The sequence below is a fragment of the Diadema antillarum genome, unplaced genomic scaffold, assembly GCF_040938485.1.
Source record: "Diadema antillarum isolate AM-2024a unplaced genomic scaffold, OU_Dant_1.0 seq00001615_RagTag, whole genome shotgun sequence".
In the NCBI taxonomy this organism is placed as follows: domain Eukaryota; kingdom Metazoa; phylum Echinodermata; class Echinoidea; order Diadematoida; family Diadematidae; genus Diadema; species Diadema antillarum.
The window spans coordinates 159399-186080 of record NW_027272327.1 but is presented as its reverse complement, the minus strand read 5'-3'; the positions used below and the strand labels follow the sequence as shown (position 1 = coordinate 186080).

At 38.5% G+C, this 26682-nt stretch overlaps 1 protein-coding gene across 1 annotated transcript in view; it reads left to right on the top strand.

Moving 5' to 3' along the window:
• The window catches only part of LOC139711133 (uncharacterized), a 157956-nt gene extending 131904 nt beyond the window's left edge, over positions 1-26052 (top strand). The window contains exons 6-10 of the mRNA XM_071623053.1: positions 8577-8841; positions 22635-22871; positions 23512-23640; positions 25202-25400; positions 25923-26052. Coding sequence (XP_071479154.1) covers positions 8577-8841; positions 22635-22871; positions 23512-23640; positions 25202-25400; positions 25923-26052 — 960 coding nt within the window. The remainder of the gene's footprint in view (positions 1-8576; positions 8842-22634; positions 22872-23511; positions 23641-25201; positions 25401-25922) is intronic.
• The last annotated feature ends 630 nt before the right edge of the window (positions 26053-26682 follow it).

Here is a 26682-nt window from a genome sequence, read left to right as displayed (position 1 = left end):
TTTTCTTTCAAAGTTTCATATATCTGAAAGTGTGTTCCAAGGTATCAGATGAAAGTGAGAATGGGAACCATTTCTAATAATTAGCTGAACTTTAATATATATCTAGACTGTCTAATAAAGTTTCATTTATCTGAAAGTGCACTGGAAGAGCTCAAAATCTGAAAATACCACAATCAACATTTTGCGTTCAGCATTTGACTAAAAAATTGCAAGCTTTCATTTTCATACCAGTTTCCTGTCATGCAAATTTTGTGAACGTTTTCACCTTACAAAAATGTTGGACTTGTACAGCATAAGAAGAAACTGGCTATGGTATTGATGCATGCTGCTGTGAAGTGGTCGAAGCTTTGTTTTTGTGCATTCACCTTTACTGATCCTCCCTGTGTAAAAAAAAAGAAAGATAAAAAAACTCTCAAATGAGTTTTTTCTCTGATAATTTGAATGACAACGTGACAAAGTGTCTTATACATGTCACCAGAGGAGGTGAATAACCTCGTATTTACCAACACGGAATGCAGGAAAGCTTAGGTTTATCTCCTAGCCAGCCTCAAAAGCATAACAGCAACTCATCAACTCCTGGAGTAACTTTTTATCTATGCTTGTGAAACAGATGAAGGATGAAATGGCATAGTCAAGATAAGTAGACATGAAGATCCTGGGCTTAAGACTGAGTATAGCAACTTCTTCCCTAAAAAAGAAAAGAAAAAGAATCAGTCGTAGACCCCTGGATTGTAAGTGTAGAGTCAAACGTATTATACATATTGTGCTTGTCCATCATGCAAAAGTACCTTAAACTGCATCTTTTTCAAAATTTATCTATATGTTTTATTGATTTCAACAATTGGCATACAAACTTAAATCATTTCTTTGCATGCACAGAGTAGATAAAGAGGAATAAGGAAAGAAATTGATCGATTGATTGATTGATTGATTGATTGATTGATTGATTGATTGATTTGAATGTGCTTCCACTTTGTGTTCACAAGAAAAAAGGAAACATAATTGAGTTACCCTGATTATACAATAACAATTTGTCTTTTTGACGTACAAAAAAATAATCAAAACACATATTTTTTTAACATATACATTTGCAACGTATGACAAATAAATAGCAGTCATAAGAAAAAAATGGGAGAGCCTAAACAAAAAGCACAGTTTGTATTACTGAAGCCCCTGAAAAATAGATCACATCTTGACAAACCGTCGAATAAACACATAACAGCAACGAAGTATATACGAGAATGGTATAAAAAATTACAGCTAAGACTGAAACTGATACTGAAGCTCCGCATGATGGCAGAAAGATGGGATGAGAGGATACGAAACAGAAGGAATCGATGAGACAAGATTTGAGGGGAAAGAAGAGACGGAGAGAGGAAATGGTATCGGGCAGGAGGATCAATAATTTCAAACAAAATATCTTTGTAAAAATGATAATCTTTGTAAGAAAGGGAGAGGCAAACATATAGATGGGTATGCAGACAGACAGAAAGAGGGTGATATATGCACACATACATACAGTTGAACCTCTCGTATCCGGACAAGTCGGGACCGGGGCTCATCCGGATAAGGGATTTGGCCAGATACGGGAGACTAAATGCTTTATACATGTATACATATACATACACATGTACTGATGTAGCCCATTGTAGTACCACATGTAGTAATGTGTATACTGCAACCTTTCATTGTTACACTCAGTAACAGACCCCAAAATAGAGGTTCGTGTTTGCAAGAATGAAATCATTTTCTTTTATAAATTCTTGGGATGATTTACCTAAATAATTATTAAGAAATGTATCAAGTATATGTAATTCATGTGTGTTTGTGTAGGAGTTCTCAAGGAGTTGGGAATCCCCCTTTCCTACTGTAATTATTAAAAAAAAAATCACGGCGAGATTGCGTCCGTATAATAGAGAGATCTGGATAAAGGGTGGCCGGATAAGGGAGGTTCAACTGTAGATAGACTGATATATTGATAGAGTGAAATAGTGAAGGATAGATAGAGAGCGAGAGAAGGAAAGTTAAGTGAGGGGGAGTAGGAAAGATTGAGAGGGGAAACTTAACCTTGTATTGATTGCGTCGGTTCGAAGTTTGAAAAGCGCTCTGTTTGGACATGTTTGGGCAGATTGTTTTGACGAAATGATTCAACACATAGCCAAGCGTGTATACCTTGAGTAATCGACTGCTGAGGTTCCCGCGACAGCTGTCCGCAGTGAAGTGCCAGCGTGGGCAATGCACAGAGACATAGAGATGATAGGATCCTTTTGGGCAAATCGTTTTTTTTCAAGGGGGGGGGGGGCATGGCAGTTGATTACACCCGAGGCCCTAATGTGCAAGTGCATGGTAAGAAGCAGATAGATGGCGAGTAGGGAAAAAGATTGTTGTCTTTAATGATATACTGTCAAACCAGAAAAGTTTACGTGCATGAAACTTTCATGAATTTTGCAGAGAGCCAAGATTCGCAAAAATTCACAATGCATTGAATGCTGTACGCAATGCAGAATGTACACCTTGTACTAGCAGTGCACATTCATATTTTTATTCCCCTTTTAACTATGCTTTTTTAGTACTAGTAGTGTGTTTTCAGTTTTGTTGGGTGTTTTATATGGACCAGTATGTGTGCTCAACAAATCCCTGTATAAAGAGTACATGTAGTATTTACTGTGATTTATTCATGGTTGGCAATTTATGAAAGCTTGATGCTGCAAAGTTTGATGCCGCGAAAAAGTCAGTGTGCTCCAATATGCAAACGTCTCATGCCAAGAAAGTTCATGGTTTTACAGTATTCTTGCCCCATGACAGAGCTCATATTTGCATATTTGTGAGCACATCCCCACCCCAAACACACATGGAAACACTTATTTATTATTTTTATATATGCATATCTTATGGCTCAACTGCCCAATCTCTTTTTTTTTTTTTGTACATGATCAATTGAAAATTGTGAGGTGATTACATCATCATCTCACTCTTTCACATATTCATATCTACCGTTTGAGAAATGGTGTACAAAAATGAGTGAATTTTTGAGATTTCGTAAAATCCCTGCTTTTAGTCCAATTTTGATCAAATTTTCACTGTTGTGCTGGCAAAGTTTGACCCTTCCACCTTTCAGATTTATTCTTAACAGGTCCAGATTTCCCGTCACAGAACCAGAACTGGGTACCATCTTACATTTAAGGAAGGTATTTGAGTACAGATAACAGCAATGACATGGACACTTCTCTTTACACAGCATGATTTCATCATTCAGTTGCTTTGAGTCCAAAGTGAATGAACGAAATCAATCTCACTAAATGCCCAGAATGAAACGTATTGCTCTAACAAATCAGAAAAGATGTCACGAAATGATTCAGTAGAAACAAAACGGTCCCAGCACGACATCCAATTTGAGAAGCCAATTTCTGTCCTCACTCGATTGTCAGTTTACCCCTAGGAATTCTAGAGGGGATAACAATAATTTTTCTGTCCCGTTTTCTCTGAACCCTTTCATAGAATCCGTGCTACTGTCGTCAGGAGTGTTTTATTTTTCTTTGCTCAATATATGTTTGCGCCGTGTTACTCCCGACAAGTCTTTCATGTATTATTGATTTGTTGAGAAATACCGCAAAATCCAAGAATCTGTATACCAGTACGTTGTCCATCGGTTGTGTCAGGCATTTTGTATCATCTGTCAGAAAAGGGAAATTAAGGGAAATTATCATATATCGTGGTTGGTGTGAGGGAATGACGTCAAGTGATTGAGGGCCTCAAAAAATTGGCAAATCAACTAGAAGAAAGAGCACTGACAGACAGCTGCCTTTCATAGGCACATGGTTATTCGTCAAAAGCAAACACGCATGCATGCACACATGTGTACAGGCATTCAAATAATACATAGTGTACACACATGTGCATATACACACATACACCCACATCAGCATAAACACACACCTCTTATACACAACCATAGGTTTATCTAATACATCCACACAAGCATGTGTAAACATATGAGCACACAATTATTGATCAGCGTTGCGATCTTACAAATTTCATAATGTGTAGAGGGAGACAAATTGAAGAAAACTCACACCTTCTTTAACAACAGATTTTGTCTGACTTTCCTCAAACTTTACTGATTTGTTCTCCTAATGTTTCTGCATTTCCTGAGCCCACATATACAAAATGTATATTTGGGGGGGGGGGGGGAGGGTAAATTCTCCTGCAAGAATAGAGCAAGGTCTCTCAAACCTCATTGGTTTTCTGCCCCACAATCGTGGGATTAATTAACACCATTCAGTGCAAACAAATATTTGCAGATTTACAAATCCTCAGAGGCCATCTCAAAGAAACTGATATAATATATATTAATTAATCAATCAGTCTCTGTCAGGTATTATACCTCTAGCAGACAGGCTTAGAGTGTGGTATAATTTGCTCTTTAAAACAAAACAAATTCCGAGAATGGTTTGTGGCAGTATAGTTTAATACACGTACGTTCACATGATATGTTTAGCTGGAAGTTGTAAACTTTTTGATGATCAGCTTGCAGATAGTATCATGTGGACCCACTCGAAAGTAACTATCTTTAAAGATTACTCGATGATTATAGTCACAAGATTTCTCAGGGTGTATGCTCTATCCACGAGCCGGATAGAGCATACACCCAAGGGGATAGGGTTCACCTCTATGTGAACCCTATCCCCTTCTCAACTTCTCAGTCAACCTTCGGAGCATGTTGTACACAACTGTGTGATCATCACACCATGATCAGGTTTAATTGCTACATTCTGTATGCATGTATTTTTTCCAGTTCTGTGGGTTTATCATCGAGTGGGACTCTCGCTTGAACGTTCAATCTTTAAGATTGGGTGTAATGTAGACGTACGTCGTAGTTTGGGGCGCAAGATCTTATCATTGATGATAAGCTAAAGGTACCATCGATGATTAGCTTCCTTGTGAACTTAACTAGTGTCTCCTGCGTAAACATCCCAGGCAAAATGGAGAAACTGGCAGAAAAAACGTTTTATCCCCCTCATAACATAATTCAGCTTCAAAGCGATGCTGAGATTGAGGGGGAATTATAGCTTGGATGTGTGTGTGTGTGTGTGTGTGTGTCTTGTGTGCTGTTCTGCGTTTCATTGATGAATGGCTTGTGCAGACTTTTTGACATTTCGACATATCTTGAGATTCACTAAGCATGAAATGGCATGCTTTCCCTTTCCCTTTCAGAGAAAAAAAAATGGAGAAAAATGGAAACGGTACACCAAAGAGAGAATTACATTTGTGTGCTTAATGTGACAAGTAATTAACAAATTACATACCAGATTCCTGAATATCTGCTTTCAGATTTGATAATTTTGTGTGCTTTTTGCATTAACGAAGTTATGACTGTCGGCATTACTTCAAATGTGATTAGCTGCTCTAGATTCAAACACATGTTTTCATCAGATTAGAAATATGAACTAGTTTAATTTCCAGGCAACATTTTCTATCTGATGCCCTGTCAGTTTGTTATATTTAAGTCTCTTCACTCCTCACCCCCCCCCCCCCCACTCAAATGCCGCCACCAGACAGAACAGATTGGAGATGCTTAATTAGAACAGTCATGACATATTCGCTGAAAAGTGCCAAATTAATGCATAACACAGCTGCAAAACAATAAACTTCATTTCCATTGAAGTATTCCAGCTGTTCTTTTCCATGAGAATTGCAAAGTTACAAATTGGATCTTTTTTTTTTGTGTGTGGAGGTGATCCCCCCCCCCCCACCTGTATTTTACTTCTCAACTGGACTCATTCTTTCAATCATAAATTTTATTCTGCAGAGGGAATTGAAAAACACAAATCACAGAGAATTATTACCCTCTTTTTCTTCTCTGTGATCTTGTTCTTCTTTTTTATCAAAAACAGACTAAAAAGAGAGAAGAAATAGAACAAGAAAATAAGTGTCTCTTGCGAGGAGCCCAGATGAGCAGTAGTAATAGTCGTGATATATGTGTGACTGAATCCCCAAGAACAGGCATTACAGCCGTATTTCATTCTCATCTTCAAGATGAGGAGTGTGGCAGTCTTTAGAAGGAGATGGTAACATGACATTTTAATCAACTTACACATCAGATGTAGCAGGTTAATGTGGTGCAAAGAGAATTCTCCTAGACACATTATGACTTTGAGGACAGGAAAGGCAAAAATGTGACAAATAAGTCAGATTTTTTATTTAGAAACAGCATGTCTTCCATTTCAACCTGTAAAACCTTTCGTCAGTGTCAATACCTGGTACCCTAGAATAATTGAGAACTAGTTTGTATCATGTATCATTAATCTTGATCGTGACAGAACAGCATGCTTCGTGCGGGTACCAATTTGCCTGTTAAATCACACTCTCTGTCGAGTGATTAAGATAAATCATTACTTGACTGCTGAATGTACGAGGCTCTTTTCCTCATGAATGCCCAAGTGGGTAAAATATCATTTAAGGGAAAACCCCGTTATGATGAGGTAACTGGGACCATGGATTTTACCCCTGTCCAATCGGTACCTCATAAACGTACCTAAAAGTACCAGCTAAATACAGTGATGTAAAGCAAGAAATATTTGTGGCATGAAATTTTTGTGAATTGGAGCTGACAACTTTTTTCACGGCATGGATTTTTTTTTTTTTTTTTTTTTTTTGCGAATTGCCAATGGCATCCAATGCATTATAGCGCAGACAAGAATTTTCGCATACTTTCTTATTTTATGAATGTTAGCTCTCATGAAATTAAAATGCATGCAAAAATTTGTGGTTTTGCTGTAATGGAAAGTCATTACTGCTGAATTCACCTTGTAAAAAGTGGTTTCATGTATATGTTTTTGTTTAAATACCAATCACATCACAGTCATTGTACATTAAGCTATGTCATTGGATTGCATATACCACTACTACAAAAGAACATTTTTTTTTCTCAAGCTCTCTTCCTACATGTATAAAGGACGGAGTGTAGGGGAACGCTCAAGATTTACCGGTAATTGCACCAAAAAGGAGAGTGAATCCGTGAGCCTAGAATTTGTTGGGCTATCTTGCTAGCTTGATATCTTCGGTCTTTTTTTTTTTTTTCATGCTGTGTCTACGATAGATCCTCTCTCCGATACATTCCTCTCTTTGCCGGCAGAAACATTGCATTTCCTGTGATGAACCAATCCTGCTGCTCCTGTCACCAAATCAAGGCCCCCCCCCCCCCCCCACTATAAGACTTCAATTTGCTCTCCAGTCCTGGCTTCCAATGAGGGAAATGCATGTTAGCAGTCCCGCCGAACAGAGTTTGCGCTCCCTCTTCATGTTTATCCTTTAAATTCTGCAGCCTTAGCTTGTCCATTTGCCTGTTTATTGATCTTTATTGGTGCCGGAGTGCTTGCTTGGATTGCAAGACACCGGTAGCTCGAGCGGTGGTAACCCTCCACTCCCCCCCCCCCCCCCCCCCCACCTCATTTTTCATCAGTCGAAGAGCGCAGCTTGAATGAAACTGATTAAAACATTGCCCAGTCCTTGGGATGTGAATTCAGGGACGATTTCTTTGCACAGCTCTCTTTTCCATATCGCAAGTCTTGTATTACTCACAGTGAAATGTAAACTCCTTTGAATAGAAATCATGAAGGGTACAATCAGATCGCAGCTGTCTTATGCTCTTCCTAGTGGTGTGGAGAATGTGGCCTGATTGCTACTCGTTAATGGCAGTGTGTACATGTAGCTTGGACATGAAAAGTTTGTGAGCTTTACGTGGACAACCAATATTTGAGATCTCACATTTTGTCAAATGGAATGTCGGCTCATTTCAAATCAAAGCACATTCATGTGCAACCTGAAAATGTATTAGGCAGATGACTGTGTGCGAGTGCATATTGCAAGCTAAATCCTTCATTTCAGTCATGAGAAGTTTTGAGAAGTGACTGTCTTCTCTAACGTAATGTGCAATCTTTCCGATGTTTTGTTGATGTGTGTTGTGTTGTCTGTCAAGTAAGTAGAAAGAAAACTTGTGGTTAGGCTTTACCACTATATGGCTTGCTTTTCATGCAAGTCTGTTTTTACAGAAGTGCATAGATTGGTTTGTGGCAGGAAACTAGATGCCAAAAATCTTATCACTTGTGATGACATCCCCAACTCAGGCCGAGAATAAAAAGAGGTATCTAAGGGGGCACAAGTGATGGAAGTTGCACTATTCTGTCTCTTTGCTGACATCGCGTAGTCCTGAAAAAGCATAATATGCCACATCACCATACTGCGCATTAGATCAGCGGATCACCAATAGTATCTCTTTCGGTTTGCCGATGTTTTATGCATGAAGGTCCAGGGGGGAAAATGTCTGTAGTGCAGTGATGTGTCAGGGAAGCGCCGTCATTCAGTTTTAACCATGATTGATGGGTGTCACATTTTTGCGTGCCGTTGTACTTGTTGAATTGCCTCTCAATCAGTTATCAGTGTGAGGCAGAAGCCAATAAACCAAATGCCGCCTGCAGGCTTTCAGATCAACTTCATTGTTTCTTATGTCCTTGTGTGGTTCTCTTATTCCCCGCCCCCTTCTCTACGCTGTCCATCCTTACTTTGCGACCTTGCAGAGCAAGTACACCTGCAGCTGTTGCCATGGTTACACCGGCGATTACTGCCAGGAGCTGGATGGATGCGCCAACCACCAGTGCGCGGAGGGGGCCCAGTGCGTGGACGTGGTGCAGGGGTTTGAGGGCCATGCCTACGAATGCCAGTGTCCCGAGGGGCGAAGCGGGGTGCACTGCGAGGTGGACGTGAACGAATGCGACAGCAATCCCTGCGTCAACGGCGTCTGCGTAGATCGACCCGGTTCTTTCCAGTGCTACTGCGTTCCAGGTGGGTTTGTGCATGCTGTGATGATATGCTTTTGGGACGGTTATTCTAGAGACAAGTTATTCTGAATAATAGTGAGAAGACAAGAGCGTGAACATTTTAGCTAAATTGTTGTTTTACAACACTCTTGAGGCCTGTTACAGTATCAGCAAAGAACTAATATTGCATTTAAAAAAAATGGCGTATAGTAAAAAGTATGAAATTCCATGTCCTTTAAAATTCATGAAAAAAATTCTAATGCTTGTCCTTTAGCTTGTTTTTCTGTCCTAAGAATATGAGGAATCATCTAGCTATGGCAACACTGTAGCATGAACAAACCACGTTTTTTAGATATTATTTCTAACGTTTCAATTAAATATTAAGAAACAACTGCCAACATGTGTTAAATTAAAGCAACTTCCATTTTCAGTCAGTGGTTTGGGTCATGCTCAAACTCGCTCCCAACTGTATTTTCCTTTCATTACTTTAGCTCACAATGAAATGATGGATATTGTGTATATCTCTATGGGGATTTGGGAATCTCGTATCAGGAATGAAATGCAATGAAAGATAATGATATGGTTATGAACATGATAACTTAGCAGTATCTTGTATCATGACAGTCAATGATGCAAATGAGAAAGTACCCTTCAAAAGATTAATTTCCTTCATTTCCACGTGAGAAACTAAGTTAGCATTGTGCCTGCGAAGGAGTCACGTAAGGCATAGGGCATAAGACAAGTAACGGGAAATAGAATTTATGCAGGCAGTAATGGCCAAGAATTATAATGATATAACGAATGAGCTAGAATGTGGTGGGGAATCCACATCATTGAGGCAGCTGTTCTTGTCACCAACATCCCCTTTAGCCACAGCTTGCTACCTGTCACTCTTCCTACTCATCCCTATAGCCTGCAGACACATACAAAAGCATACGTGTAGCAACAGACTCCTTTCTGACTGACAAGGGTTTGTGCTTGCAAGTTGCTCATCGCCTGAATCTCGGAATGACCTTTAACCCTTTCTACTCATCCTCCGAATCCCTGAATGACCTTTAAGCCTTTCTGTGCCGGTGACCTAAATTGACAAATTTCGCAAACAACCTTATGAACAAGTTATACAGTGTGGCAGGCAGAGTGTTAAGAATGAGAATACAGGGCATATCAGAAAGAACGTTACACTTTTGAAAAAATTGTCTAAATTACATTTCAAAATATTTGGAACATTTTTTCATATTTATGGATGCCCAATAGTCTCATCTATCAAGTGCAATCAACAAAACAAATTTTTGTTCACGCTTGGCTGAACACTGACACTCTTTGTCCAGAGTGTGAAAAATGACTTGCGCCAAATTGAAAGAAGATGGAAAATTCAGCCAGCAGTCCAAATAAGTGCTCCCATTCAAACAAATTGCTCTTTTGCTTAAAGCTTTGATTATGTTATGATAGTCTGAGATTTTTTTGTCAGCTTTATTGTAATTTTAATGATTTCATTTCTAAATCAATTGGTGAGAATTAGAGTATGTAATTACTTCAAGATCTTTAAAGCATAGTTTTCACAATACACGGACACATCAATACCATATGCCAGTTATTCATTAATGTGGTAGTGGTACCAAATTAATCAACATTCAAATCATTCATCCCATTAATCAATATATTGATTGACCAATTAATCAATCAATCAATCAATCAACCCATCAATACATCAACCGATATATCAGTTAGTCAGTCACTGAGTCGTTCAATCAATCAGTGAATCAACCCAACAATCAGTGAATCATTTTTTAGTCACTGAAATAATCAATCGGCTGATTGAACGAATAAACTAACAAATAAATCAGTTTTTCAAACATTGATCAGCCTTTAAGCCATGGGGCGGGGGGGGGGGGGGAGGTGATATTCCCTATGTCGATCTGCCAATTTTTATAAAACATGCATACAATTGTGACTGATTGATTGATTGATTGATTGATTGATGAAATGAATGACTATGATTGATTGATTGAAGAAATGAATGACTAATTGATTGATTGATTGATTGATTGATTGAATGAATGATTGCTTGATTGATTGATTGTATTGATTGAATGATCTGAGGATGCATTAATTTTGTACTTTTCTTCTTGACTGAGTGACTGGCATGTGGGTTCAATATGTCTGTGCATGATTTGTGATAACTGTGCTTAAAAGATCTTGATGTTGTTAATCAACCTTTCATAACACAATGGAATCATTTATAACGTGACAGAAAATCGCCAGAAAATTCCTAAACTATCATAACATAATCAAAACTGTGAGCAAAAGAGCAATTTGTTTGAATGGGAACACTTATTTGGACTGCTGCCTGAATTTTCCATCTTCTTTCAATTTGGCGCAAGTCATTTTTCACACTCTGATCAAAGAGCATCAGTGTTCAGCCAAGCGTGAACAAAAATTTGGTTTGTTGATTGCACGTGATAGATGAGACTATTGGGCATCCATAAATATGAAAAAATCTCCGAAATATTTTGAGATGTAATCATGAAAATTTTTTAAAAAGTGTAACATTTTTTTTTTGATATGCCCTTTATAGAACCAGCCCCCTTCTTTAACCCTTGTTTGCTAATTTGCACGCATACTGGAATGCTTTCTTCTCCAATAAGCACAGATGTTCAGATACTGACTGGCAACAAATGGAGATTACCTAATCCCCTTGATCCCTATTGTGTTGCCATGGCCTTCCTATGGGACTTGAGGCATATTATTTCACCTGAATGGACTTGCTAACTCTTCAACTAGGTCAAGTTTGGATGGTTTACCGAATGCTGATTAAAAAAAAAAAAATAGCTTGGCACGGTGAGATAAGTGCCTGGGCATGTAAAGGGTTAACTCACACCATTCCCTACATTGCTTGCTATCAAAAGTGCTGCCCGGTCACCCCCCCCCCCCCCCTTCCCTCCAGCATCCACCACTGACTGATGACATCCCACCAAATAGAGAGGCGTGTCTGGTGAGATCTTGTTCATAACAGGTGCTAAACACAGTGCAATGAGGGCATCGCAAATGTTGCTGATTAACGATGCAGTTGTGGAAAGGGACAAAGAAAAGAAATCACTTTTACATGGCAGATGATATTCTGTTGCATATCCCAGGGTTTTTGCTGTCACATATTGTTGGGTACTTTAGTAGTTTGTGATGTGTAATGGTTCATATGCATTCAGTATTTGGGCGCATGCTCTTATCTCTCACCTCCCTCCAATTATCTTTTCTGTTATGACATGGAATGCAGTAACAATGAGTTTGATTCTGTCAATTTTGAAAAGGTTTTTCTTGGCTTTTTGAACTTTGTACAGTAAATATGATATTCAGGATATAAAACCTTGGATTTTTTTTTCATGATTTCATTTTGTAACACAATATATCTATGAGATGCATGAGTTTCGCCCTAGGCAGTTTAGGCCAGGAGAGGAACAAATATGTTGGCTTTGATGCACAGCTGTAACATTTAATTTTGGTTGGAGGGATAGTCTTTTCGCAACAATCTTTCAAAGTGATGCACTCTGCAATGGCAAAAAACCCCCAAAACAAACAAACAAACAAACAAACAAACAAAACTACCAAGAAACAAAACAAATCCAAACAAACATATTTTTACTGAGATTTCTGGGAACAAATTTTCATAGCTCACATTTAGTAGGGTCTAATAGAAAAACTTGGTATTGTTTCAAAGGTACTTTCTACTTTTACAGTGGAAAGTTACACATTGTTTTTTTATCATGTAGGTACAAGGTACCCCCTTGTATTTTAAGGGATAACTACAATGTTCATCAATAGATTTTGTCTGTGCTGCCTTTTGTTGTGTTCTTCTTTTGTCATCCTGATGAGATCCTAGATATGACAAGCCAACATCGTTTTTTTTTCTCAGTTGTAAGAAAGAAACAAGCCTTAAGTTTTTTGTTTTTTTTCTAATCATGGCGCAGTTTTTTTAAGACAACACATTCAATTAACTCCAGTAATATGTAGCAATTTCTTCCTAGTCAACAATCGAGACATATTATCATATATAGCATGTACTATTGTACTTTTCCCCTGATTATTGTTTTTCTCATTTTCATGGCGTGACAGTTATATCATCAACTGTATTACCAACACAATTCCATATTGATCAATGCTCATCTCAAAATTGATAGATGTGTAGTGGGTTGAAATGTTGTGTGTGTAATGTTAGGAAATTAAACTATGATATGTGTGTTTTGAGGACAAACATGGCTACACAGTGTATGTAGTCATGAGGCTAGCACTACTTATTAACCTTTTGAGGACGAGCTGATGTTGCTACAACACATATTTACCCTAGACACTTGCTCGAGTACCGGTATACTTGAGACTCGTCTTCAACGGGTTAAGCCTTCATGTCATTACTACAGTCTCTAGCTTGGCTGTTAATGCTTCCTGCATAGCTCAAGGGCTTACATATCAAAATGTGTTTGTTTTTTTCAAAAAGTTAACCTGAAGAAGTAAATTTGATCACACTTTTGAAAATAGAAATTATCTTATTGTATGCATACTCTTAAGATGCTGAATTTTCACCTGGCTTTTAATAACGAGATAAATCTTTACTTTCTTTAATCATTTAACTCTTTATGTGCCATGGTGGAAACCCCCTGTGTGCCACGTTATTCTGAGACACGAAGGTAGTCATGATTTGAGAAAGAATTCTGTTTTCCAAGTTGTAAAACTTCTACAAATTTCTGTTAAGCTGGACATAATAGTGAGCAAAGTTAAAGAGGAATGCCAAACTTTGCTTCCATATACAATGTATGACAATTCTATTTTCGATTTTTCTTTTGAATTACCAGTTGCTACATTACTGTAAAGGCATGACTTTTGCACATAGAAATAGTGACAGAAACTTAGAATGTACACGCAAATTTAGTTTGGAACACTGCTTGATAGTCAATCACCACATAAAATGCAATCCGTATGTGAGAGGAACAAAAGCGCGTGAAACGCTTTGATTGTACCGCGGGATTAGCGAATTATCGATCGGTTTTGGCGGCTTTGTTTGTTGAGCAGAATATGCGAAGTTGGCATGCCGCCGACTGAGTCGGACGTGCGAACGTGGCACATAAAGAGTTAAAAGTTTGCGTTGCATGCCTGGGACTGTTAGGCAGGGGCTTATGTTGTATATTTGATTAGCGTCTCTCTATATAGCCTGTCCAGTACCTGGGGTATCCATTGTGTTAATGTCTCTCGAAATCGGAATGTTTCAGGCTGTTTTTGTGTTTATTTGTTTGTGCATGAAAAATTGATTGAGCTGAGCATGAGAAATGAGAGTAATGCTCTTCATGAAGCTGTCACAGCAAATCAACAAATGTTTGCAGTAGTTATTTGCTTATAACTGGAAGGACTTAAAAAGATAGATATTTTCTGGTTTTCATGTACAGAATTTCTTTCTTCCCTCGCCAGGACGGCACAACAGAGACTCTATGAAGTGGGGTAGGAAAGAATGTTGATCGCCTGTGAAAGTCATCGCAATTTAGCTAGTAGGCACTGGGGATCTTTTGACACGCCGGCGTGCCTTCTCAGAAGTCACCCCGGTTGGTTTTTGCGGATCATAATGCATCATTCTGCGGTGACATGCCAAAAAGACATCGAGGTGTACATGAAGCAAAGCAAAAAACAAAACAAAAACAAACAGGAAGGCAAAATTGAAGATAAGACGCATGCTGCATTATCCGGCATGTAACACATGCATCTGACGAGTCTTAATGCTTAAAGCAATACCACATGCTGTCATCTCCAACAACCGGATTACTCCTTCTGTGCCTTCGCGAAGTTACGACTCATTCCAAGTGAATTGATTTTGAATGCGGCGTACGTCTTCTTAAAAGCATCAATTTGCATCCCTTTGGTGTGATGCCTCAAAGTAGCACTTAGGTTAACAGCTTGCTATGTTAACGGAAGCAAGCATGTAGTCAGGACATTTCTTGGTATACCTTCTAGCATATTACGTCCCCGAAAGAGAGGAAATACGATGCAATAAAAGAGATTAATGTAAATCAACTAGAGCAAAACAAAACAATACAGTCGAACAAAGCAAAACAAAGCGAAATCTGCCAGAAGCAGTTAGCAGTTTTTTTTTCCTCAAATACTGTTTTTATTATTTTTAATGAGCAAAAGAGGCTATAACCAAACATAAAACAGCCGAAGAACAAACTCATTTCTGAAATGCCTGCCATGCCCACAGGATGTAGGGCACAGACAGACAAGTAAAAGAGAGGGAGTATAACAAGTAATAGAGCCGCATCCGACTTAATAGAGAAAACATTACGCTGTCCCTCGATACGGCTTTGGGGCTGAGACGTGCAAATTTGCCGTGCTGCGACGGAAGCAAAAAATAAGTCATCTCTTGACCTTCTACGTCTGTGCCATCATCTCCCCCCATGAGTGCCGTAGGGTGTGGCAGGGTTTCTCCAATCCTCTGACATCACGTCTGATGGAAAATGATATTTCCAGATTGCAAAGTAACATCAGTTGAATAAAATTAATGGTTTTATTGTAATTGCTATTAAAGAAGCATTGAATGCCTGTATCAAACCAATTAAACCACGGGAGCGGGACGGTCATCTCCTAAAGGAAGATCCCCTCCTAAAGGAGTAGGGGAAATGAAGATAATTACTAAAGGACGCAACTGCTGCTGTCAGGGGGACTTGAACCATGAACCTCATGATTGATAGTCTGATGTCTTAACCACTGAGCCACAGTATCTCCTCTCACTGTTCTGCCATACGGTATCCAAGAGGGAAAATTCTCCTTGAAAGTGTTTCAGGAGTTTTTTTAATGTTGAATGTTGGCAGCATTTGCCTCGGTGAGTTGATGGAAGAAAACATAGAGAACAAAAGGAAAACCTTTTTTTGTTTGTTTATTCTTCAAAGTCAAACCATCACATGTCTGAAGGATATTGTACATATAACATTAATTCCATCCTTCTAGCTATAAAATCAAATTAAGTAATGCCTTTCAAAGCACTGAATGAGAATGAAATTAGACTGTTTTATTTTAATTCTTCAAAATGAAGCCATCATATATCTGAAGTATATCATACAGTAGATTAAACATAGCCTTGTTTCTTACCTTTTGCTATATTCAATATGTAATCAAACTTATCAATGCCTCTTAAAAGCACTGAATGAAAACGGGTGATTGTTCTGTGGTGGTTCCATCGTGAGCACACAGTTAATATCTGATTTCATCTCCGTGTCTTACTTTTTGTGAGGATTAACATGTACATGTTGAGGAGAATATGAATGAGTTCTGTGTGTAAGATGATAGAACTCTTGTAATATAATAAAAACACTCTGAAAAATCTCTGTCAAATCCCAACACAATGTACCATTGCTGTCCTTGATCTCTCAGTTCATACATAACAATTATTGCAGATATTGTAGATTTTCAGGTCACAGATAGTGCTCTGCATTTTATTGTGGATTTTCAGATTATAGATAGTGCTTCACATCTAAATCAGGGCTGGAAAGGTAATATTTTTTTTTTCAGGTAACGTTACCCAAACTAGGGGCTTTAATGTTGTCCTTCCAATTTATAAACTGTTTGCATTTTGAAAGAAGAGAGAACATGGAAATTAAGTAGGTTCTGAACAGTTACAGACGAACAGTTCAGGATGTTGTATTGGTATGCTGATAGAGTATTTTTATCTTATTTATTTATTATTATTACTTTTTTTTTGGGGGGGGGAGGAAGGGCTTTTTATGAGGGTCACAAATGTAGTTCATCGATGGCATTGTAAGGGGGGGGGGGGGGAGATGAGACAAAAAATGCCTTCATTGTCCTGGATATTGACGACAGGATCAGTGATCGATATTTTGCAGCTGCCTTTGAGAGATCCATGTGGGTGCCGTGTCAGAGCTGTGCCAGATACGAGAATTATAATGATTGATGGCAGACGAAAGTGACGATTTTGCACCCCACACGTGCTGTGTGTTGGCATTGCAGGTGGAGGAGCATGACGCACAATTGTGCAATGTCAGGAAGCAAATGCCGTCATTATACTAATCATGCTCACCCTTTAGCTTCAGGGTGGAAAAAAATAACACCCCCACCTCATTTTAGGGTCAATAATTCAACAACTTTAAGTCCCCCTTTAAAGATTCTTCATTACTGAATAAGTGCATCTCTATAATAATTTACAATTTAAAGGTGCATTTCCTAAACATTAATTTGCTTAAAGGGTAGGCAATAAAGATTTGCATCCAAAGCAAACTTGAGAGGTAATTACATCATCATTTCATCACTTATCTGATTCTCATATGTACTTACGAGCGACATCATCATTTTGTGAAGATATGTGAATTTAGAATTTAATTTTCAGAGCTGTCTTTACTCCTAAGCTTATTCACTGATATTCTTAACTCTTCTTTTTTTGTGTTTGGTTTTACAACATTTTCTACAAGTCATGTTTGAACATAAGATAGGAGTGGAGTTTCTCTTCAAGCCAAAGATATTAAAACAAAACACAGTGTTCTATTTTTGACATGTCGGAGTGCGGAAAATAGATATTGGCGCCAATAGAGGCAGCCAGGACATCTGCCTGTCAATAACCTGCAGAAGAAAATTTGATTCTGATTTCATTTGAGCATGCAGAGGTAGGATTGAAGATTAGGGGTGGGGATGGAGGGTCGTGGGGGGGGGGGGGGGTAGGGAATAAAGGAGGGGTTGGAAATCTTCCATGAGATTTATGGCTCGAATGATATTGTGTGTGTGTGTGTGTGTGTGTGTGTGAGTGAGAGGTGGAGATAGAAAGATACATAGAGTGAGAGAAGAAGAGATACAAGAGGAGAGATAGAGATGAGAGAAAGTGAGATATGAAATGCTTTGGAAAACTGTGATGGAGCATATTACAGGACTACCACAACCTCTTTCTCTCTCTCTGATAAACCTGGACACGCACATGAGGGGAAATGGAACAAGCTTAATAAAATTGTAAGTCTTGTGGCCTGTCATATTTCCATCTTAAGATTTGCAGCCACATTCTGTCAAAAAGATGTAAAGAAAGCATATTAAACCACAAAAGCATACCTTGTGTTCACAAGATGCTGTACATTGTATGTTGTGTACATGTGGTATGTTTTTCACAAATTGTGTGAGTCAACTGAAATATGGGAAAGTGAAAGTGATTGCCAATAGTGTTTGCTGATTTTTTTTTTTTTTTGTAATTGTACATTTGGAAATACAAACTATATTTTGTACCTAAACAATGAACATATGGCACACATACAAGTATATATATTCTGGATTGCTGAATGGTTCTTTATTTCATGCTGAAGTTTTACAGCATGATGAAAACTAGACCAAAATAATCGTCCAGAGAGTGATTACCGACAAATGCAGGTACAATAAGCTGTTTGCCAGGCAAAAAAAGTTTGTAGGCTCTCTCCATGAAGTTGGCCAGGCATATAATTCGCAGGTGACACACACACACACACACACCCACACACACACACACACGCACACACACACACACACACACACACACATACACACACACACACACACACACACACTCTCTCTCTCTCTCTTTTCTTAAAACCTGTTGCCACCCATTGTACTATGCCAACAAAGAGCTAAATGTTATCTGTGGTAGATATCATATTCTTGGGATATACTTACGTTCTATCATATTTCTTGGGATTACTTTTGAGTAAACACAAAGATTTGATGATCAAACGAGTGTTTTGCGTTGCTGCAAGAAAATGAAGCAGAACGAAAATCCCACTTTGGGCAAGGTTGTTTGTGTTTCCATGCACTCCGAATGCAGTAGGGCAGATCTCTGGGGAGCAGATGTGCCAATTTTTAACTTCTTGGGGGAATTATGATATGTTGGAAATGTAGGGTTAAGATCTTAGTTGTCATGTCTTCAGGAAGCATCCTTTCATAGCTATACTATTGTTTTGCGTCCTTGTTATTGTATAAATGAAATAATTCCATGTTCTGTCCAACATTTGTTCATTTATGGCATGAAAATGACCTAGAAAGAAATCAAAAAATGTGCTTTAATTTGAATGGAAACGTACCTTCAAAAAACAACAAAAATCAAACAAACAAAAAACTACAAAGCACACAGTCATAATCCAAGAAAGAGCAAAACAGCAGACAAAGGCAGCAGTTGCCAATTTAAATTGCACGGTTTCCATGAGTAGAAAGGGACTAGCTTTTTGTTTTTAATTCTTACAAGACTGGAGATGATTTACATCTCCTAAATGTCTTTGATGTAAAAACAATACCTGGTGGTTGTAAATCATGGATATTAGAAAGAAAACGCAGAAATAGAACCTCGTGATCATTCCGGCTCGGACTCGTGTGCAGTGGACGACCTGAGATGTAAACAGAAATGATGAGGAGTAAACATTTATCCTACCCTGGTGCCAATTTGCAGGAGAAAAGTTTTTGTAAGGATTGCCAGATCAAAAAGTAATACATCAATTTTGTTGTGATAGCTCCAGAAGAGTGAAGTATAGAATGTCGGCTAGAAGGCATGGCACTTTTGAATTTAGGATTAAAAAAAAGAAAAAAAAATGTTTCACGTTGAGAATATTTTAATCTCTGGAAGGGAGATTGGGGGGTTTGGGAGGTGATTTGCTAAACCCATTGAGGATGGGCTGATTTTGCTACAACACACATTTCCTATAGACACTTGCCCGAGTATACTCGGGACTCATCCTCAATGGGTTAACAGGCATATCATTTCATAATGTCTAACTTCCCATGTACTGTAGACCTCCATTGTATTTATTTCAAATGACAGATATGTGTTCCTTTCATGTAAAAGTGGATAATTTTCAACTGCAGACTCCTTTCAGTTGCACAACACTGAGGTATGTTTTTTGGTACCCTGCCTGTGTGCCCTTCAAAGATTACCTTATTTTTCCTTTAAGCTAGACAAGCAATATGCTTTCATGTATGGCAGGTATCCATGAGGTTGGGCACAACCCCAGGGAATAATCTAGCCTGTCTGCTTGTGGTAACTAGAATTCCCCTGCGGTGCATATTTTGTGGGCGTCCTGCTCGAAAACTGCCCGCCATTCGAATCGCTTGAATTCTCCAAGGGGATCTTGATTTAATAGGAGTGCCTGGGACATAGACTAGCAGCAGTTCCTTTTACTATATTATGTACCAGTACTGCAAGAGGTCTCCAGGCAAGGTGGCTGCAAGAACCTCTTGAGTGGTCTGACTGGTTTTTCATGTGGTGAGTCGTCTTCACCACATCCTATCATAGTCTGGCCATATATGATGTGACAGCATGCTACTTGCCAACTAGAAATATTCAAAAAGACAGACTGAGAGAGGTACCCTCCCCCCCCCCCCCCCCAAAAAAAAAAAAGAAAAAAAAGAAAAGAAAGAACACACACACATACAAAAAAAACCCCCAAAAAACATCTGAGCCTTCATTGGGCAAGGTAAAAGAAAGTTCTAAATGCCAAAAAGAAAAAAGAAGAAATATACTGAGCATACCAAGATAAAGAAATGAAATACATTGAGCACTGACATGCCTCATCCATTAACCCTAGACAGTAATTAGATTTGACTTTGAATTTTACACATTCATGCTTCATGGACATCCAGCACTGTCTCCAAATATCTTTTTCACCTGACGGTTTTAAGCATGTAAAGGAGAGCAGTATGGTATGTATATGCGAATTACAGCCTTCAGGTTAAATACAAACTTTTAATGGTCTTTAATAAAGAATATTTGTATTTTCCACAAAGCTTTTTGTTTAGAACTTCAGAGAAAGGTTAATCGAAGTTGTAAACTGTCCTGTGACAACAATGGTACGTGAACATTGTTGTATAAAACTTTACCTATATGAAGTGATTTTCACATGAACTAAGAAACATATATCTGTAAATGTATACACACATATTTGCACATATATGTGGCACATTAAAGCAAAGGACTGCATTGTTCAAGGAAAAATAAAATTGCTTATCAGTGATTTCTAGCTGTGTCTTTCTGGCAAAAGTTGTTCTTAAACTCTCACATATAGGCACACATTGTAGCACTTTGTGTCAGTTAAATTTTGTGGGGAAAGTCATATTAATCCCTTCCAAGACGGCGAGATAGCAAAACAGAGGACACTGTCAGAACAATTCACACCATGGATCAGGCAACCCAAGTACAGAGTGGACTCCTTTTTGTAGTCTGTAGGGGCGCCACGTTTTTCATCCATGAGCGCAGGGTTTTAATAACCGCAGTGCCCCCGATTATTAGAGGAGAAGAGTTTCTGCGTAAACACCACAATCTGCCGGACTTCATAACGAAAGGTCAGAAAGTGGCATCCGTTGTCATTAGCGAGTGTCGCCATCATTACTTGCGCTACTTGGTAGAGATTAATATCGAGCTCGTGGCCGGCAGTTTATTGGGGATGGCCACCTCCTTAATGATTTGTATTGATGTGGCGTGGATTGAGGAACGATGCGCTGTGAAGAGTATCACCCATTAGGGTGCGTGCGTGGAATGCACATTTTCACTCCAAGAAGACAGTTCAAGACATTAGTTTAACACATTACATTATATACACATTTCATCTTTCCCATCTTTGACCCTTATGTGTTCAGGCACTGAGTTTAACATGCTAGGCTTTTTTACCAGCATTTGATAGTAATCCATCCAAACTTGCCCTAGTGGTAAAGTTAGCAAGCCCACTTGGGTGTAGAACAGTGGGACTAGACCATCCAAACTTGCCCTAGTGGTAGAGTTAGCAAGCCCACTTGGGTGTAGAACAGTGGGACTAGACCGTCCAACCAGAAGGCCATGGTGAAACAATGGGGATCAGGGGGGATTAGGTAATCTTTATTCATTGACAGTTAGTTTCAAGAAATCTGTGTTGCCAATTGGCAAAGGAAGCATTCTAGTGTGGGTGCCAGTCAGCAAGCAAACCACAGCAAAGGGTTAAACACTTCTATTTTGAGGAGGAGGAGTGTGCTGTGATTTTTTTTTAAGCACTGCATACATAGCCAAAATAAATACTTCAAATGTGGAATTCAGGAATATTTAAAAGATTGTGTGAAAGAAAGATAAATTTGGCAATCACAACAGTGAAAATATGATCAAAACCAGATTAAAAGTGAGGAAGTTAAGAAACTTCAATTTAAAGAGTCACCAATTTTTGCACAACATTTCTCAGAAATAAGTTATGTGAGTGTGCAAATGAACAAGCTGATGATGTCATCGCCTCACAATTTTCCGTTAATTGTTTACAAGAAAAAGAAAATCCATTCTGCTGTTATAAAATTCTAAAGCTAAATGTTATTATTCCTCGAAGAAGTTAAAATGAATAAAAATAATGATCACTCATATATATTAGGATTTGAGACTGGGGCATAATTATACTTGAACAAATCATTAAAAAAAATACAAAACTGGAAATTTCAAGATTTTATTTATAAACTATAAGGCAAGTTATGAGGCAACAACACTATTCACTTACTATTTGCATATATATAAAAACTCCTGTTCCACAATGTCATAACTATGCTCTTTTTTTTAATATCCAGTTTTGATCAATTTTTCACTGGTGGGCTTGTAAGATTTTGATTATTGAGGCCCATACTAAAGTATGATGTTAATGTATATTGCGCAACAGGAATATAAAAGTTATGCTTTTGATTGTAAATACACTAAATATGGATACATATGAGGCAACCTCTAATCGATGTCCTGCGTAAGACATTACTACTTGAAACATGTGTTTGTAATTATGCTCTAATGACTTGGTTGTCTCATTTTTTTTTCATATCTCTCACCATGTTTACTCTTAGGCTACACGGGAACACAATGCCAGATCCAGTACAACGAGTGCGTCTCCAACCCCTGCCTCAATGGCGGGTTCTGCATCGACGAACTTAACAACTACCGATGCGACTGCTCGGTGGGTTACACGGGGCCCCACTGCGAGGAAAAAGTGGACCTGTGCGCTTCCAGTCCATGTCACAATGCCACGGTGTGCATGGATGAGGGAAGCACGTACTCCTGCACGTGTGCGCCGGGATTCACAGGTAGGTCAGCTGCGATCCCTCTCGGGGGATTGTCATCAGTGACTTTACCTTCTTCTTACGTAGGCAAGAACGATATGATATGTGTGTATGCTCAAAACACCTACATTCTTCTTTGATGCAGAACTTTCTGTGTTGGCATTGAAGAGCATAATATGTATCTGTCTGGGGAATCTTGATTGTCATGTGAAAAATGTAGCTAGCCATGACATTTATAGTAGAAGCAAAGTGGAAGCCAAGGAATAAGACATATGGCGTCATGATCCTTTGGGCCCAAATTGATGGATGATACCATTTCTAAAGTGCATGATGAGCAATGTGCAAAAGTTATAAAGCGCATACTATCTGCTTTGTCGAGTTCCTTGTTAGGTTTTCATGCACACACTCACAAGTACCACATGAATTAAATATGGAGAAAAATTAGAAGTCAAACTAAGAAGCGTGGTTTCTGCAAAGCTGTAAAAATGCCTCCTAAAATGTCTCAAATGAAAGAAAACCCCTATACAAATGAAAGATGAACCTTGTTTAACCCAAAAGACATATTTTTGGACTTGCTCACAACTCAGTCTGTGCCACTTTAGGCAAATTTCATGGTACCTGGTCACATTTTGTCTCCCCTCATCTCTCCTGTTCCACTCCCCAGGTGTACAGTGCGAAGTAAACATTAACGAGTGCCAGTCGTCGCCATGTTTAAACGGGGGAAGCTGCCGTGACGACGTCAACTCCTACCGATGTATCTGTCCAGAAGACTTTGGTGGAGTCCACTGTCAAAGTAAGACAGCGCAAACCTGTCTTTAAGTGTACCAATACCCTGAGTATTATGTTTGTTATATTTGTGGAATATACTTGAGACATGCCCTCTTTAAAAAAATTAGAATTTTTTGCTACTCCAATTTTTATTTGTTGGGGTTTAAACGTAAATTTTAAAGAGTATACAAAAAAAAACTGAAGTGAAAAAGAATAGTTGATCACCTGATTCTTTCAGTTGAACAATCGCTCTATCAATATTTTTTCCAAATACATCTTGAACGATAGTGATATGCAATGCATGCACGCAATCAGCTAACTGATCAACATGGAATTTTGATATTATTCATAAAAACGTATGTGTATGGCTATATTGTGCACACATCAGCACCAGCGATTATGGAGCAGAACATGAATGTGCAGAGCACAAGTGCCGAATTGTTATAGAGGTATGATCTGATTTATCGAAAGATGTATACTTTCAGGGGCTATCACAGGTGAATTATGGTTATGTTTTGTGTATTCTAGCTGTACACAAATTTGAGATATCGAAAACAAAGCCATCCTAATAAAAGATGGGACCCACCTTTTATTAGGATTGCTTTGTTTTACTTTGATTTTGGATATTTCAGCCATTTCAAAACGGCTTTTCATCAAATGAAACATTGAATTGCTCTTATAATTGTATGCTCTTTAACATTTCATAAGGTTTCATATTAAAAGTATCTTGCAAAAAGTAAAATGCTGAATCCTTATCGCAACCAATACTATACCATCCCTTTGGTGATACATGTACAGTTCATTAGTAATTGATCAAAGGCACAAATAAAGGCCATTAAAGCCTAGTTGAAGATATTTCATTGGTTGATTGGTGCAAACCGAACTTTGCCTCCATTCTGGAAAAATATATTTACTCTGTATGTATAATGCAGTATTGATGATTGTGCAAATTACGAATTATTTGAACTCGTAATTGACTTATATGTGTTTGCTTCTCTTGTGAATTTTAGATGCCCATTCAGTTTTAAGTTCCTATATATCTTTCATTGTAAAGTGCATAGAAACATTTTTGTAATATTGGCTTTATATACAAATTGTTCATGATATAAATGTATTTTTTCAAAATAAAAATTTAAGTACAAGTATTCATGAAAAATCCTCAAGACCTTGACTGTGTAGAGTTCATGTATAAACACTCACCACTAGAGGGAGACATTCAGCAGTCATGCTCATGTCCATTCACAGAAACTGTCACATCTAAAAATGATTGATGGATAGAATGCGCCCACTACCCAACGTATACAACATTTGTATATGCTTGCCAAATTCAAATTTGTCATGTGATGGATTGGTAGAGCTGCAGTAGAATGAATTTGAATTATTAATTTTTTCCATATCTCCCTGAAAGTATCATTCATTCTTTTGGACTCATACCATCATGTTTTGTTTGTTTGTTTGTTTGTTTTTTTACCTCTATTGTTCTCTTTTTGTGTCTGCCTTTCGTGTACATTTTTTTTTTCTTTAAAAAAAGTTGGATTACTAGGCATATAAATATTCTTGCAAAATTCTTTCCTTATTGTCAACAGTTTCAGAAGTGTTCATAGAGCATGAACCTCCACATTACAACAACAAGGGCGGACAGCCCCACAACTACTACATCGTGATCGGCGTGCTAGCGGGGGCGCTCTCCGTGGCAATGAGCATCATCGCCATCTGCGTGTGCTGGCTGCAGAAGGGAACGAATCCACGGAAGATCCAACCAATCAGTGGTGGCGATGATGATAGGTAAGGAGGTCATGGTTGTCGGGGGTGGGGTGGAATGATGGATTGAATTAAACTTTTTTTTCAACTTGGAAAAATGATTTTTGTTAAGTGCCATGTCATCATGGGTGATGCAATATTTAACACATTAACTGAGATGTTAAAACAATTGAATGCTGTTGAAAAAGGTTGGTAAATTACAGCTAAATGCCTTGGCACATGAAGTCTTAGTTAAATTGCAATGTAGAACTGTAGTGATGGAATGACATCTAGGTATTATTCCTTTTCAAGAAAAATTTTACCATTTAAGATCTTGGAGACAATATCTATTGCAGTTGTGATTCAGAAGCAATATTTGAGGCAAGTTGTTGATTCGCAAATATCAGTCAATTTTCTAATTAATTGCCATAAAATTTTAGGATGAATTCCAGGAAGAATTGAGAACACCTATGATTCTGTCAGGATTCTTTAGTTCTTGTGTGTCTGTAATGCAACTCATATTTCTCATTTTGTCTATTTTTTCTTTCCATTCATTCATTCCTTCAGATTTTTTTACAACATCAGCAGTGTCACGAAACCCCGGCCGTCGGTTCAAGCCATCTACGAGCTGACGTCGACAAATTACAGCACCAACGTGGACGAGCCGCTCATCTCTCTAAAACCGAAGTCGGTATAACTCCAAACCTGTACCGCCTTTCACATGATGTAACATTTTGTTTGCCATGACTGCTTAATACGAACTCTTGCTTGCCAGAACGTTGGACGGAGCATTCTGTGGCCACCTCTCCGGGCACATCTACTCTTGCCCTCCCAGAGGTTCAGGGACGTGTGAAGGGAAAGATCTCCTCTACTTCTTGCATCTGTTCTCCCTTATTAACATCACATGTATTGTGTACCCATACAGTTCTCTCCTTTTTTGGGGGGTCTTTTTAAAGATATATGTGTATTTTGAAGGGCAAATCTTGAAATGGCATATTCTTTCAACCCCTATAAAAGTCAAGTTTGATGGTCTGAACCAGTGCTGTATATAAAGAGAGTCTGGTCAACTGCTACATTGGACGCCATGTTGTTACTCAGTGTATTATGCGTTAGAGGGTTAGCGTGTACGCTCAAGATGTCATAATCAAGCAGAGCGAAGTTAACAATGGGCACTGCGTATGCATGGCTCCACGAAGGTCACGAGACCAGCTATTGACCAATCGCAGGCTTCTAAACTCATAAGCCGAAAACGGAGTTGGCCAGACTCTCTTTATATACGGCACTGGTCTGAACCAACTTGTGGTTGGATCGTGGAAAGACTTGTGAT